This window comes from Manacus candei, unplaced genomic scaffold, assembly GCF_025592945.1.
Source record: "Manacus candei isolate 608988 ecotype Guabito, Panama unplaced genomic scaffold, ASM2559294v1 h1tg000050l, whole genome shotgun sequence".
NCBI lineage: Eukaryota > Metazoa > Chordata > Aves > Passeriformes > Pipridae > Manacus > Manacus candei.
In genome coordinates this window covers 14,552,015-14,564,586 of record NW_026138098.1, presented here as the reverse complement: position 1 = coordinate 14,564,586, position 12,572 = coordinate 14,552,015, and the positions used below count along the sequence as shown (strand labels likewise).

Sequence of the window (12,572 nt, the reverse complement as noted above, 5' to 3'; positions counted from 1 at the left end):
AATAATTTGTTCTGTGTATACAAAAATCTCATGTATCTAGAGAAAACTCTTGGAAAATGATCATGATGTTATGCCTGTAGTCAGTAAAATGTAGTTAACACGAAACAGTGTTGAGAAACAATAGTGTGAATATGGCCTGTGTAGCAGTAATAATGGCTCAATTACTGATTGTGGAATAACATGGCTTTATATTGGTGCTCTTGTATTTGAATCTTTCAAAAAGTTGTTTATAAAAAAATATTTCAAATAATTTAAAATACTGCTTTTAAATAATGCGACTGTTGTTCTTCAGAATCTGATGGAGAGCTTGGACTCACTCCTTTGTGCTGAAGGTTCTGAAAGTCTCAAAAGCTTGTGTCTGAAGCTACTTCTCTGCTTGGTGACTGTAAGTAAATACCGGCTGTATAATAACTTCAGGGATTATATGAGCCACATCTTGAGGGATGGAACTGTCTCAAGACTTGAGCAGAAGGCTGCAGTGTGAAGCTTAAGAAGGGCAAAGAAATTGTGAATGAGAACAAGGGTCAGTCCAGAATATGCATCATGGCTCTAACCACACTGCCAATGCAGACTAGAATCCTGTAAGAGAGGTGCCTGGGGCAAAAGGGGAGAGGCAGGAGAAAGTGTCAATTGGATTCACAGGTGTGGGTTGTTTTAGGGAAAAAGATATGTAAGAAGTCTCAGATAAATGGAAAGAACGGGAGAGGGCTTGAGGAAAGACAGAAAGTGTGGAGTAGACAAGAATGGTGAGAATGTGAGGAATGAGGAAGTTGTAGTAAATGGCCACTCATCAGCTCTTGGACATGGTCAAATGTGAACTATTTTGACTGTGATAAGAGATAATTGAGTGTGGAGGAGGTCTTCACTGCCCTCTTCATGAGGGGGAGAGTTCTCAGTGGAACATATGTGACCTGTTTTTCATTTTCTGCCTCCTGTGTAGAATGTGCAAGAGCTGATGGCTGTTGTCATGCAGCTGTGTAAGATACCAATGTGTGGAGGAAAGGGGGAGCTCTTAGAACGTGGGTCGTGCTTCTTGCCAGAGGGAGGGGTGGGAGGCAGGACATATTTCTTTTATTTCATGTCTAGCTCTACTGGTGGTCACACCTTGACTTGCTGACTAAGTGTGAGATTCTGGATAAATGTGTCCATCTGGGAGTAGAACTCTTGTGCTCCCAGTGTGTGCCAGAGGCAGCTGCAGCATCAGTGGAGGCTTCGTGTGGGATTTTAAACCTTTTGTTTGTTCTCAGGTGACGGATAACATTAGTCAGAACACCATCCTGGAGTATGTGATGATTAACAGCATATTTGAAGCTATTTTACAGGTAAGGGTTCTTCCTTCACTGCAGGAACTCTTCTTCCATAGTGAGAGCTTTCAGTGATGTATTTGCTTTTCAGCTTTAAGCAGCACAGCTCACTGGCACTGTTGTTACTTCCATTCATAAGTCAGTCATATATATTTCTTTTAATGCTGTCTCCTCTGTACTCTAGTCTGCTGTTTTTAGTCACTACTGAGTATTTATTTTCACTTGAGACATTTCTGCAGAGATAGAAACCGAACAGATTTCTGGGCTAATTTAGCAGAGAATTTCTGTATCAGAGAAACTTTCTTTCAAAAGGCAGTGGGGATATATCAAGGTTTTTTCTGCTCTTTGATAAAATATAGTTTTTAGAAGTGGAACTGAGCTTGGGGAAATCCAGAAAACTTGCACAAGTAATGTTGGTGATTCAGTGAGATACTGTTCAGTGCTGTTGAGAAATATATTTGCCCTTTATGTCCTGAAAGCCTATGTTCATTCTTTCTGTGATAAATAAGCTTCTCTGTGTGCATAACTTCCTGGAGATGCTGACAATCCCTTGACCTTAAGTACCCTTTTCCAGATAGGACATAATTTGCTCTTACACATACATTTCATGGGTATGCACTTTCTGAGAGTCACTGCAAGCTTCCTGAAGCAGGCCTGAACAGACCAGTGTGATTGTTTATTCCAGATCCTGTCCAGCCCACTGAGTCGCAGGGAACATGGCTATGATGCTGTTGTCCTTCTGGCCTTGCTGGTCAACTACAGAAAGTATGAGGTAGGTGCCTTCTGGATAACAGAAACGTTACTTCTCTCAACTTTATTAATTTAGGCTGGATTATTATTAAGGCAGCACACAGTACAGTTTTAGCACTGCACGCTGTAACATTTATCAGGACATCAGCACGGAGCTGCAGAAGCTTTGCAAGGCGGTCCTGTTATGCTGTATTTGTCTCTGATGTACATCTATAATCAAATGTGTATGATATTCCTACAGCTCATTATACACCAGCATGAAAGAAACTACCTAGGGAATTTGCATTTCCTTCGTAGAAACATTCTGAGGAAGGTTCTCTTGGAAGAGTTACTGTTGTGCCAAACCACCGTGTTTGCCTCTGTGTGTGTGAGTGTGCAGTTATACATATTCTCCAAAGTTAAACGGGCTGTCAGTCATCTTGGGCTTCAGACTGAATTTGTGATTCAGAACCTGACTAGCAGACTGAAAGAGCACAGATTCCCAGAAGAGATGGCGAAGCTGTGACCAAAGAATGAACTGAAACATCACAGCTAGTATTTCCAAGAGAAGTCTCTCTCTGTCTCTTTGACGGATTCCTCTTTGAGGAACTTTATTCATCTTCCTTTTTCTAAACCAGTTGTACTACTTTGTGGTGTATTCCCATTTTTTCCTGCTATTCATCACCTTGAAAAAGAAACATTTTGACTGCTGGAAAAACACCTGCTGTTGGCTTTTCTTTGCATGAGGCATGATGCTTTAATGATCAGTTGTTTTTTGTTTTCCCAAGCAGGAATACCTTAATATACAAATGGGAAGGTTCTGGAATGCCCCTTCTTGAACTGAATTACTAGGAAGGAGAGGCTTCAAAACCTACCTGTTTTTATAATGGATCTTGTTTTGAATTATGAATAGATTTAGAGAATATGCAAAGACAGGAGCTATACTTGGTGTCAAAGTAATGCCTGTCAATTTCTCATTCCTGTCAATGTTGTCAGAATCATGAATTACAGGTTCTGTACAACAATCTGTGCCGTGGTAGCATGGAACAGGAGCATGGAGTTTGATTTCATTTTATGGCTATGAGGGAAGACTGTTGGCAATAACATGACTAAGGGTACTGATGGGGGCAGACTGGAAAGACTGGAGGTCTCCTTGCAAAGTTCAGACTAAAAGGTGGAGAACTGTGTAGTCCCATCCCTGAGGTATGGATCCCTGTAGAATACAGCTTATGTCCTTTGTAAGGTAGAATGCAGTGAGTACATGAGACTTGTCCTCTGCTCTTTGCCGTAGCTTTCTGTGGAGTATTGAGTTGGAGTTGAATGCTTTGGAGAACACTGTCCTAGATGTCTTGAAATTTGGCACTCAAAGGAAATTGTGATCCTTAAAAAGTACAATTCAGCTGAAGCAGATGTGTGGCAAGGGAAACTTCAGCTTGAGCAGTTTATCTGGCAAGGTTGAAAGCAACTCCCAGAAAGGTTTTATGTGACAATTGCCCAACACTGCCCTTTGTAGCAGTGCTACAAGCAAAGCCTGTAGTAATGCAGTCAGACTCTTTCTCCTTAAGTACAGTAGCTGCTTTCATTTGCTGTTCTTTGGCCTTTAGAATCATTCTGGTGGTTGCCTGGTTGTCAATGTATTGTAGCACACTTTTATGCCTCAAATGCTTTGAAATTTTCTTTTTAGCTAACTGTGCTGCAGCTGATAGGTTCTCTTTTGTCTGAACTCCATTGGTTGCTAATTAGCCAACTGATTTCGTGTGTGTTTTTAGTGTGAATACCAGTGTGTTTTGCATCAGAATGTTCTTTCATATTTTTGGGATGTGAGTTTTGTAGTCTTCTCTCAAATTGTCTGGCAGCATGGAGTGTATCCAACAGCTCTTTGTGTCTGGTTATGTGCACTTGCCTCTCCTTGGTATAGACAACTGCGGGTGCTGAAGAGACACAGCACTGGAGAGTTGGAAAGTTCATGGGTTTTTTTGTTCTTATTAAAAAAAAAGATCATGCATAACTGAAATTATTTTAAACAAATCTCTTTAACAAAAAGAGTAATTACTCAAGCTTCAGTTCCCTGCAGAATGACCTGCTGAATCATCTCTAATGAGTGTTCAGCGAAAGCTCTTGTGAGGAGTGATTGGGTGGACTCTGGCCTTCGTTTCTGTTACAGATGTGAAGATAAGTTAAGCACCCAAGTAGGGATTATACATGATTAACTTGGTTTTTTTCTGCTTTCTTTACCTACCTAAAAAATTACTTCTCATAGATTTGTGTTAAAGGTCTCAGAGATGTGTTTGGGGGCATGGAGGAGATATCTCTCTCTCTGCCAGACTTGTGTACTTTCCCATACAATGCTCACTTTGTATGGCATGTCTCACCTGAGGATTACTTTAAAAATGACCTGGTAATGATCCCTCTGCAGCTTTATTTCTATGAGATTGTTGGCATCTAGTGATGGGTAGTTCATGGAGGACATCTCAAGTATTTCCAGATTCCAGGAGTTTGTGTCTGTATGTCATGACTGACAAGAAGATCTCTATGCTATTTTTTGTTTGTTACCTGATAGCAGTGATAGGAAAAGACCTGTGCTGTCTGAAGAGCTCAGAATCATATTTTTGAGTTCTTTCTGTCTGTAGGTAGAGGCAGAAACTGACAATTTGAAGCTTTCAAAATGCGTATTAACTGCTTTCCAAGGCTGTTGCGTGTCTGTGCATGTTGTGGAGTGGCAGGTGTAATTTTGACTTTTCACATTTCTGCTATGATTCCTGGTGAGAGGGGAACTGAACTCTGAAACAGCAGGATTAGAACAGGAAAGCAGGCAGGGAGTATGGGGTGGGTTTGGTTGTGGTGCTTGTACAACTTGCAGGTTGCTGACACTCACCATAGATGTGCAGACCAGTGCTCATGGACAGTACCTGGAGCTGAGGGCTCTCAAGGAGGAGCATGAGCAAACTCCATGTCCTGTGGGCAGCATGGGAAAGGTTCCCATCACACTGGTACAGACTTGCATACCAGTGCAGTAGAGACTGCCTTGTCCCACACACCCCATACGGTGTGTGAAATACACTGAAATCTGCCTGCTGCTTGAGGAGTTAGGGAAGCCTAGAAGGAGGCATGGAATGTGTCAGGGGAATGGAATACTTCAGAGAGGAATTGTTAAAAAGACTTCTGCAGGTGTGGAAGTGACAACTGAAAAGACAGAGGACAGAGATCCGTAGCAAGCTGGGCCAGCTTCATGACCCTCTCAGCCGTGCACTGCTGGCATCTTGCTGTCAAGAGGCGGGAGACATGGAGCATGCATCTTGGAAAATCAAGGACAGTGGGAGTGTGAAAAATTGTTCACAGGCTGGAGATGACAAGGAACAACCCACTCTCCCTCCCTCTCTGTTGATGGGACTGAGTGTATGAGTAGGTGTCAGGTCAGCCTGATGGTGTTGGTCAGTGTGGTATCTCCCAGTTCGCTTATTCCCACATCTGGGAATTTGGGTAACCCTGCAGCCTCTAATCCAGGGTAGCCAGGGGCCATTGCCTGGAAAAGCCCCATCACTTTTATTGGTCATGAGTCACAGGCTGGCCTCTTCTGTGCATGAGCTGTTGTGTGGGAAGTTTCTCCCTGTTGAATGACTGAAATCAGCAAAACTAAGGTGTATTTACAAGGATGGATTTTAATCCATATTTAATTATGACTTTGTGATGTTTGCTTCTGCTCCACAGACATTGACTAAATTTAATTTCTGAAGGGGAACATGGTTGTACAGAGAGGACCCCATATTGTTACTCCATAGGAGCCTTTACTCCAGCCTCAAGGAAATGTCTTTGCATGGTTCATGCACGGCTGGGTTCTGTGTGAGTTTTGTGTCTTTTTCTGAGACAGTGGCAGGGCTGGATGCTGCTGGAGGCAGCTCAGAGGCTTTGAACTGTTCTGATCAATTTCTTTTCTGATCCAAAGAGAAAGACTGATCCTCCCAAAGCACCAGATAGCTGAGAGTGATGTTTTCTGATCAGCCTTATTTTTAACTTGCTGTCAAGCAACTGATGCGTGTTTTGTGTTTTATTCTTCCCATCACTTTGGGCTTACTACACAGACTGAGACTTTTCTTCCGTGTCTTGGTTTGAAATCAACTTTTTCTAGTTTTGCACTGACACATATAAACCAGGAAAAACAAATGTGCATTGCTAATCTAAAATGCTTCCTAAATTATTAGCATTTATCTTTATAGATGGAGTCTGCATGCTTTGTTCAGCTAAGTTCAAGGAATTTATATTCTTCAGAGACTTCCAGCTCTCAGTGGTGTAAACAAAGTGTTGGTCTCTAACATTGCCTTCCTGGGTCCTCCTTCCTTTAAGCAATCTTTGCAAGGTGTTGCAGAAGGGAGATAGCAGAACGCTGATGTTCCATCGCAGCTTCACTGCCTGTTCCTGCTGCATAACCGTGTGTGTGTCACAGATAACAAGCTTGCAGGACAGCTGCTCCACTTTCAAGACTGACAGATGAGCTTGCAGAGGAGCAGAAACTCCCATTCTCAATAAAATGGGGAGACTGCCTGGCTGAGCCAGTAGGAGAAGGTGTCCCAGGCACAGCAGCCTTAGCATGTGCTGCGACTCCTGTTTCTTTGTGCGTATTCTACTTTACGGAACAGGAGACAGATTCTTCCCAGGTGGTTGGGTAAACTTGAAAAGATAATAGTGTTTTTTTTCCTGAAGGCTGAACTTACAAGCAATTTTCTTTCTTCCTTCCCCCCCTCACGCTGAGCAGTCAGTGAATCCCTACATTGTGAAGCTCTCCATCGTGGATGATGAGGCCACGCTCAATGTGAGTACTTGACTTGGTTCCTCTGTGCTGCTGGGGATGCTCTTTCATGTGTGGTGTTAGTGGAATGAATGCAAGCACAGTGTATTGTAGAAATCAGATCTAGGAACAGTGCTGCTCTGAGAAACACCAGTACAGGAGTTGTTCAGCCCTAACTGTACTCTTGCTATGGGTTAGGGCACTCATGATTTGGACAGTTTGATCACCAATAAATGGTGGGGGTGGTTAAAAAGCTAGGTAGCAAGAAACATGCTTAAAGTTGATCTGCTATACATTTATGAATTATCTATACACTATTTGCTGTCACATGCCAAAGGCACACGATGGCGTATGCCAGAGATCTCATTTCCAGTGCTATGTCACCCGATTTTACCAGTCCACAAGTCAATTCTTGTAGCTCAGTGGAAGCTTGTATTTGAGTCAAAAGTCCTGCAACATATTTTGGGTTGTAGCCACAGTCTTAAGTTTTGTAGCCTGGCCTGGATAAAAAGTGACAGCACACTGAGCTATGGAGGTCTGGACTTGGAAGCTGTTCTTTAGGCATGAAGTAAAAAGCAAGTGCTAACTAAAGGGTGATTCTGAGTTAATTAAATTGGCTTGACAGAATGGATGTTCAGTAGTTGTGGAATGGTGGAGGCTGTTTGCAAGAAGTTAAAGGTTACTAGTGTTTATGGCTCTTGTTTTGAATTTTTGGATGTCTTTCCTCTGACACCATCTTCCTGCTGAAGCACTTGGTGTTTTAATGAAGCTTCTTGAGTGAGTAAGCTGTCTGGAGATCCAAGGAGAGTAAATGTTCTCTGTTGAACTTAGTAATTAAATATATAACTTTAAATTTTGGTGTCTTGATTTTTGGTTTGTAATTTTGTTGTATCATAGCATGTCTTAATAGTTCAGACATCTGCAAGGGAAATTCTTCATAGCATGCTAGGTTATCTGGGGGGGCAGCATTGCTACGTGTGTTCAGTGTGTGATTTCCTCCCTTGAGATTTGTAATGTGAAGTTTTTTTAACACTTTTTTCAGGGAATGGGACTTGTAATTGCCCAGGCTTTATCGGAATATAACAGGTAAAACCTAATTGTGTCTTATTTTTCAGTACAAGATAGTTGCTGTACATTTTCACAAACATTTTTTTGTGTGTTGAAGCACTTGTTTATCACTTAATAGGCTTGATGCATCCAGAGAGGCAGGGAATAGTCCTATGCTTTAGGATACTTTGGCTCAGTTGTTGCTGTCATTGCAAGAGTGAATCCATCTCTACCAGCTGGGCTGATGTGCTTCAGGAGAGATCTTGCTCTAGGGGAAAATATCTCCTGTATGTTTTTATTGTCATGGATTTTACCTCTCTATGAACCTTGTGTAAAATCTTAGTTCCAAAGGAAAAGATCGATGATTTGCTGAGAACTTCTCTGTTAGAAAATGGATTTTAACTGAAACACTGTCTAAAACAAACAAACAAACAAACAAATGTATCCAGGCCTGTCCGCATGCCAGATCAGAGGTGATTAGGGCATACATGTGCTTCCAAATGGTGGAAAGCAGTAACTGCTGCTGAAGAAAGAGCCAGAAAGTCAGCAGCAGGGTAGCATGTTCTCAGCTTCATATGCAACAGCTCAAAATGTGTACATTTTCCCAAGAGGAAAGTGCTTCAGAAGAATTTAGAACTTACAGCAATTTTACCGGAGGAACACATGACATTTTTTTGTGCAGTAGGATTCTCAAAGTATCCAGAAAAATGTTTTAATTCCTTTGGAAGTCTGCTATTGTAGTTATGCAAGTGACTTGCAAGATCAGCAAATCATGTATGTAACAGAGTAAATTATGGGAGTAAAGCAGAAAAAGCTCACCCACCCAACCTCCTTCATTGTGACAAAAACTGTCTCAGACCATGGCCTGTTTTGCTTAGCTCAGTGCTTTCTTTCCCCCTTTTCCAAATATTTAGAATTGCTTACTTTGCCTATTACATCGTGTATGATGAGATTCCTGTACGACAGACACCATAAATGGCCATGTGAGCTTTTCTAGTGCGTTTGAATGCCAAATGTAGCAACATAGCTTAAATCTGAGGTATCCAACCTATACCTTGACTTCAGTTCCAGTGTCTTCACTTGCTCCAGGAATGTGGGATCAGGCAAGACCAGACCATGAACTATAATGGTCTGCGTGGTTTCTGCTGGCCCTAGGGTGGCCAACTCTGATTTGGTCTGTAGCAGATAATTGAAATGAAACTGTTCTGTGGTTACTGACTCTGTTGCTTCATGTGGTTTATTACTGTTTTTCCAGTGCAGGACAAAATTTCCTAAGTCACTTGAGTCCTTTCCTTCAGTGTTAGCCCAGGCTGCCCATGTCCTCTGTAACAGCACAAGCATTGTTCAACTCTCACGTCTTTCAGCAACCCCACTTCAACTCTACACAATTTACAAATATTTTAATACCCTTTGCATCTTTTGTGAGTTCTTGAAAAAGGCTTGTGAATGTTGAAGCTTCTTCCATCCTGTATACTTATCAGATAAGACTATCTTACAGTGATTTAGGTAAAATAACCCTAGTTCCATGTATAACCCTGAAACTTCATCCTTATTTCTTTTTGTTCAGGCAATACAAAGATAAGGAAGAGGAGCATCAGACTGGTTTCTTCTCAGCCCTAACTAATATGGTAAGCAAGGAAGCAGTGTTTTTTCTACTCTTAAAATAGGTGTCTTCATGCAAGTTCAGCAGGAGGGCATTTCTGTAAACTGTGAGTTTGAGATGTGGGTTCTGCAGGCATGGATTGAACGTATCCAAACCAAATACAGCTGAAATGGCTGTATTCTGAGGACTGTGTTGTTGTCTGGCTGGGAAAGCTCTTTCAAAGGACAAGATCTCTATTCTGGTGTTGATAATTGAAATTGTTTTCCTGCATCATTGTCATTCTAGTTGACTTTATTTTAAAAATCACTTGAAAAAACCTTTTAATCAGTTTTTTAAACTTCTTAATCACTTTTAAATGGCTACTTGTTTTTTAAAAAAAGTTGCTGCTCTGCTGATGTGGCCTAGAACAGAGTGGCACAGTCTGGGCTGTCACTAGCTTTAGAGGTTCTGTTTCTTTACTGTCTTGTTTCTCAAGTCTGGCTGTACTGAGTGACCACAGAGTAAGCTTGGATTCTGCAGTGGGCACTGTCTGCATTTTTGGAGGGGTACCCTTCAAAGACAATTGTGAATTTCTTCCTTGTGAAGAGTATCCACTGTTACCCTTGTTCAGTTTGGCCTTGCTTTCATCTGACATTTAATTGTAGTCTGAGATCTAACTGACAGGAAAATTTCCTTTAAGTAAGGATAGTTCACTGTTAACAGCTGTCTGTCAGGAGTGACTTGGGTGAAACTGCTACCACTCTGGGGCAAGCAGATAGGAAACAATCTCTGTTGTCCTCTTACAGAATGGCAGACTAATCCAGGCTGGGATCTAAGGTCCAGTCCTTTTTTTTTTTTCCTTTTTTTGTGATTTGACAGGTGAAGAATTGGTCAGTGACAGGACTGCAAAATCAAATCTGTTTGTATCCATGTATTCTCTCTTGTTGTCTGATAGCTTTCCCGAATTCCTGCTGTGCAATGCTCTCTCTTTCCATAGGTGGGCAGCATGTTCATAGCAGATGCTGATGAGAAGATCTCGGTCCAGTAAGTGCACAAATGTTAGTTACACAATGAGCTGGTCAGCGTGATCCTCTCTGTCATGGAGCTGTTCTAATGTCCCACAGCAAACAACAGGGGCAGGTTCTCTTGTCACTAAAATAGTACCACACCACTGCAAACTGGATTCTCCCTTCAGTGGGCAGGGTGCAGCAGGAGGAGCCAGAGCTGAATTGCTTGTAATGAAGTCTCTAAAAAAAAAATGCAGTGGTTTTTATGGGGCATTTATAACACATAATAGGCATGTTGGAGGTGGCACATGGAAAGTGATAATTCACATACTCTTGTCCCCACTAAAATATTTTCTAAATCAAGGGGGCAGGTGATAAATATGAGGGGTTTTGGTGTCTGCAGGACCCTCTGCCCTTAAAACAAAGGACTTTTAAGGGAAAGCACTGTTTGAGCAACGAGGGACACCTTCAGCAGGAAGGGAACAAAGTCTGTAGTTGAGCTCTAAAATTAGCTATTTTTATGCATTGCTGAATACTACTAATAATCAGAATACAATACAACTGGATTGCAGAGGCAGAGTTTTCTGTAGTTAAAAAAAAATTTTCTTTTTTCAGGTAGGCCTTGCTTCTGAACAGCTTGGCTTCTGGTATTCTGATCACTAACTGTGCCTTTTGTCTGTATCCTTCCCACAGAACGAATGAAGCAATCCTTCTGGCCCTCTATGAAGCTGTTCACTTAAACCGGAATTTCATCACAGTTCTGGCACAGGTGAGTTTCAGTGGAATGTTTCCCCATTTCTTTGTAGTGCATGTGTTTGAAATTAGAGAGTCAGAAATGGAATCGAGGAAAAGATGTACGCCCCTGCATACTTGTCATAGGATCAGCATGAAAGATCAGACTCAGGCCAGGGCCTGAGAAGCATTTTAGGAAATGCTTCCTTCCTTGACAGAAAATCAGTAGAGTTTTGAGGTCACAGTTCATGCTGGAATTATTTGTTTTTCCCACTAAGTGGGAAGGGCTGCATGGAGTCCCTTCTGTACTCTATTGAGTAGACTTAGGGGGAAGATGGAGTGAGTGAACTGGTAGGGATAAGGTAGGCAGCTCTTAGAGCAAATCACACTTTTAAGTTAGTATTGAGAGAAAGAGACTGATTCAGCTCCAAGCTTGGATGAATTGTCCTGTATGGGTGTGCACAGACTGTGTGATGTTGTCTGTTTTGCCCAACCCATTTTGCTTGGGAACCTGTTGCCAGAGCATAGCACTTGTCCTTGTGCTGTTTATGGTGGAGAAACAGCTATGGCAGCCTTCTGAGCAGCAGTGGGCTGCTCCATACCTCTGATCACAAAGCTCTGGATGCTTTCGTAAACACTGTGTGAGTTTGCAAAGGTGGTTGTTGCTGGAAAGCAGGAAATGAGCCTGTCTGATCTGGTGATCGGGCTGTGGCTGGCTGCAAAAGTAGTGTGATGTGTTTAGGTAAACCTTCAGGTTTAGGCTTTTAATTTTGGTTTCTAGGTATTGGTATTAATCTGTGAGAAAAACATCAGCAAAACAGTTAGCACCTTTCCCCAGTTATTTCAGATCCTCAGAGAGCAGCCATACATCACAGGCTAGACACTTGGCATGATGGAGGAGACCTTTGAGGACTCCTGACAGTAGTGGTGATGGAAGAGGTCTGATAAGCAGATCTGCAGCCTCTGAAGAAAGCTTCTGTTTCATGGATGGTTAATTTGCTGAGGTTCCCTCCCTGTCTTTTCCCAGGTTATTCATTCCTACCACTTGTGAGAGATTTCTGCTCTTTCAGTTCTGTGTAGTACCAACTCAGGCCTTTCTGTGGTCAAGATATTCCTGAGGGAAGAGAGACCTTTGGTAGGGAAAAGAGTAGGGCAGATAAAGATCACATAGAGTAAAAGCTCTTAAAAATAAAAGGATAGACTAGTTATTTGTGAAAGTAATAGCTGAAGCAGCCACTGATCAGTGGGTTTAATTGATGTGGAGGCCTGATGATCTTGGGAGGATTGTAATCCTTCATTTAAGAGAGGGCAAGGTAGGTCGTGTCATGTTGGAAAAACCTCATAAAAGCTGATGAATGCTCTTACCTAAGTTGGTGCCCATTGCTTGG

General features: G+C 42.0%; 1 protein-coding gene across 4 annotated transcripts in view; it reads left to right on the top strand.

The window, feature by feature from the left end:
* The window catches only part of ARMH3 (armadillo like helical domain containing 3), a 127,142-nt gene that overhangs the window by 10,745 nt on the left and 103,825 nt on the right, over positions 1–12,572 (top strand). For all 4 annotated transcript variants that reach the window (XM_051799977.1, XM_051799978.1, XM_051799974.1 and 1 more), the window contains exons 6-13: positions 293–385; positions 1,248–1,322; positions 1,990–2,076; positions 6,784–6,840; positions 7,859–7,902; positions 9,431–9,491; positions 10,443–10,489; positions 11,146–11,221. In XM_051799977.1, the coding sequence (XP_051655937.1) occupies positions 293–385; positions 1,248–1,322; positions 1,990–2,076; positions 6,784–6,840; positions 7,859–7,902; positions 9,431–9,491; positions 10,443–10,489; positions 11,146–11,221 (540 nt within the window). The remainder of the gene's footprint in view (positions 1–292; positions 386–1,247; positions 1,323–1,989; positions 2,077–6,783; positions 6,841–7,858; positions 7,903–9,430; positions 9,492–10,442; positions 10,490–11,145; positions 11,222–12,572) is intronic.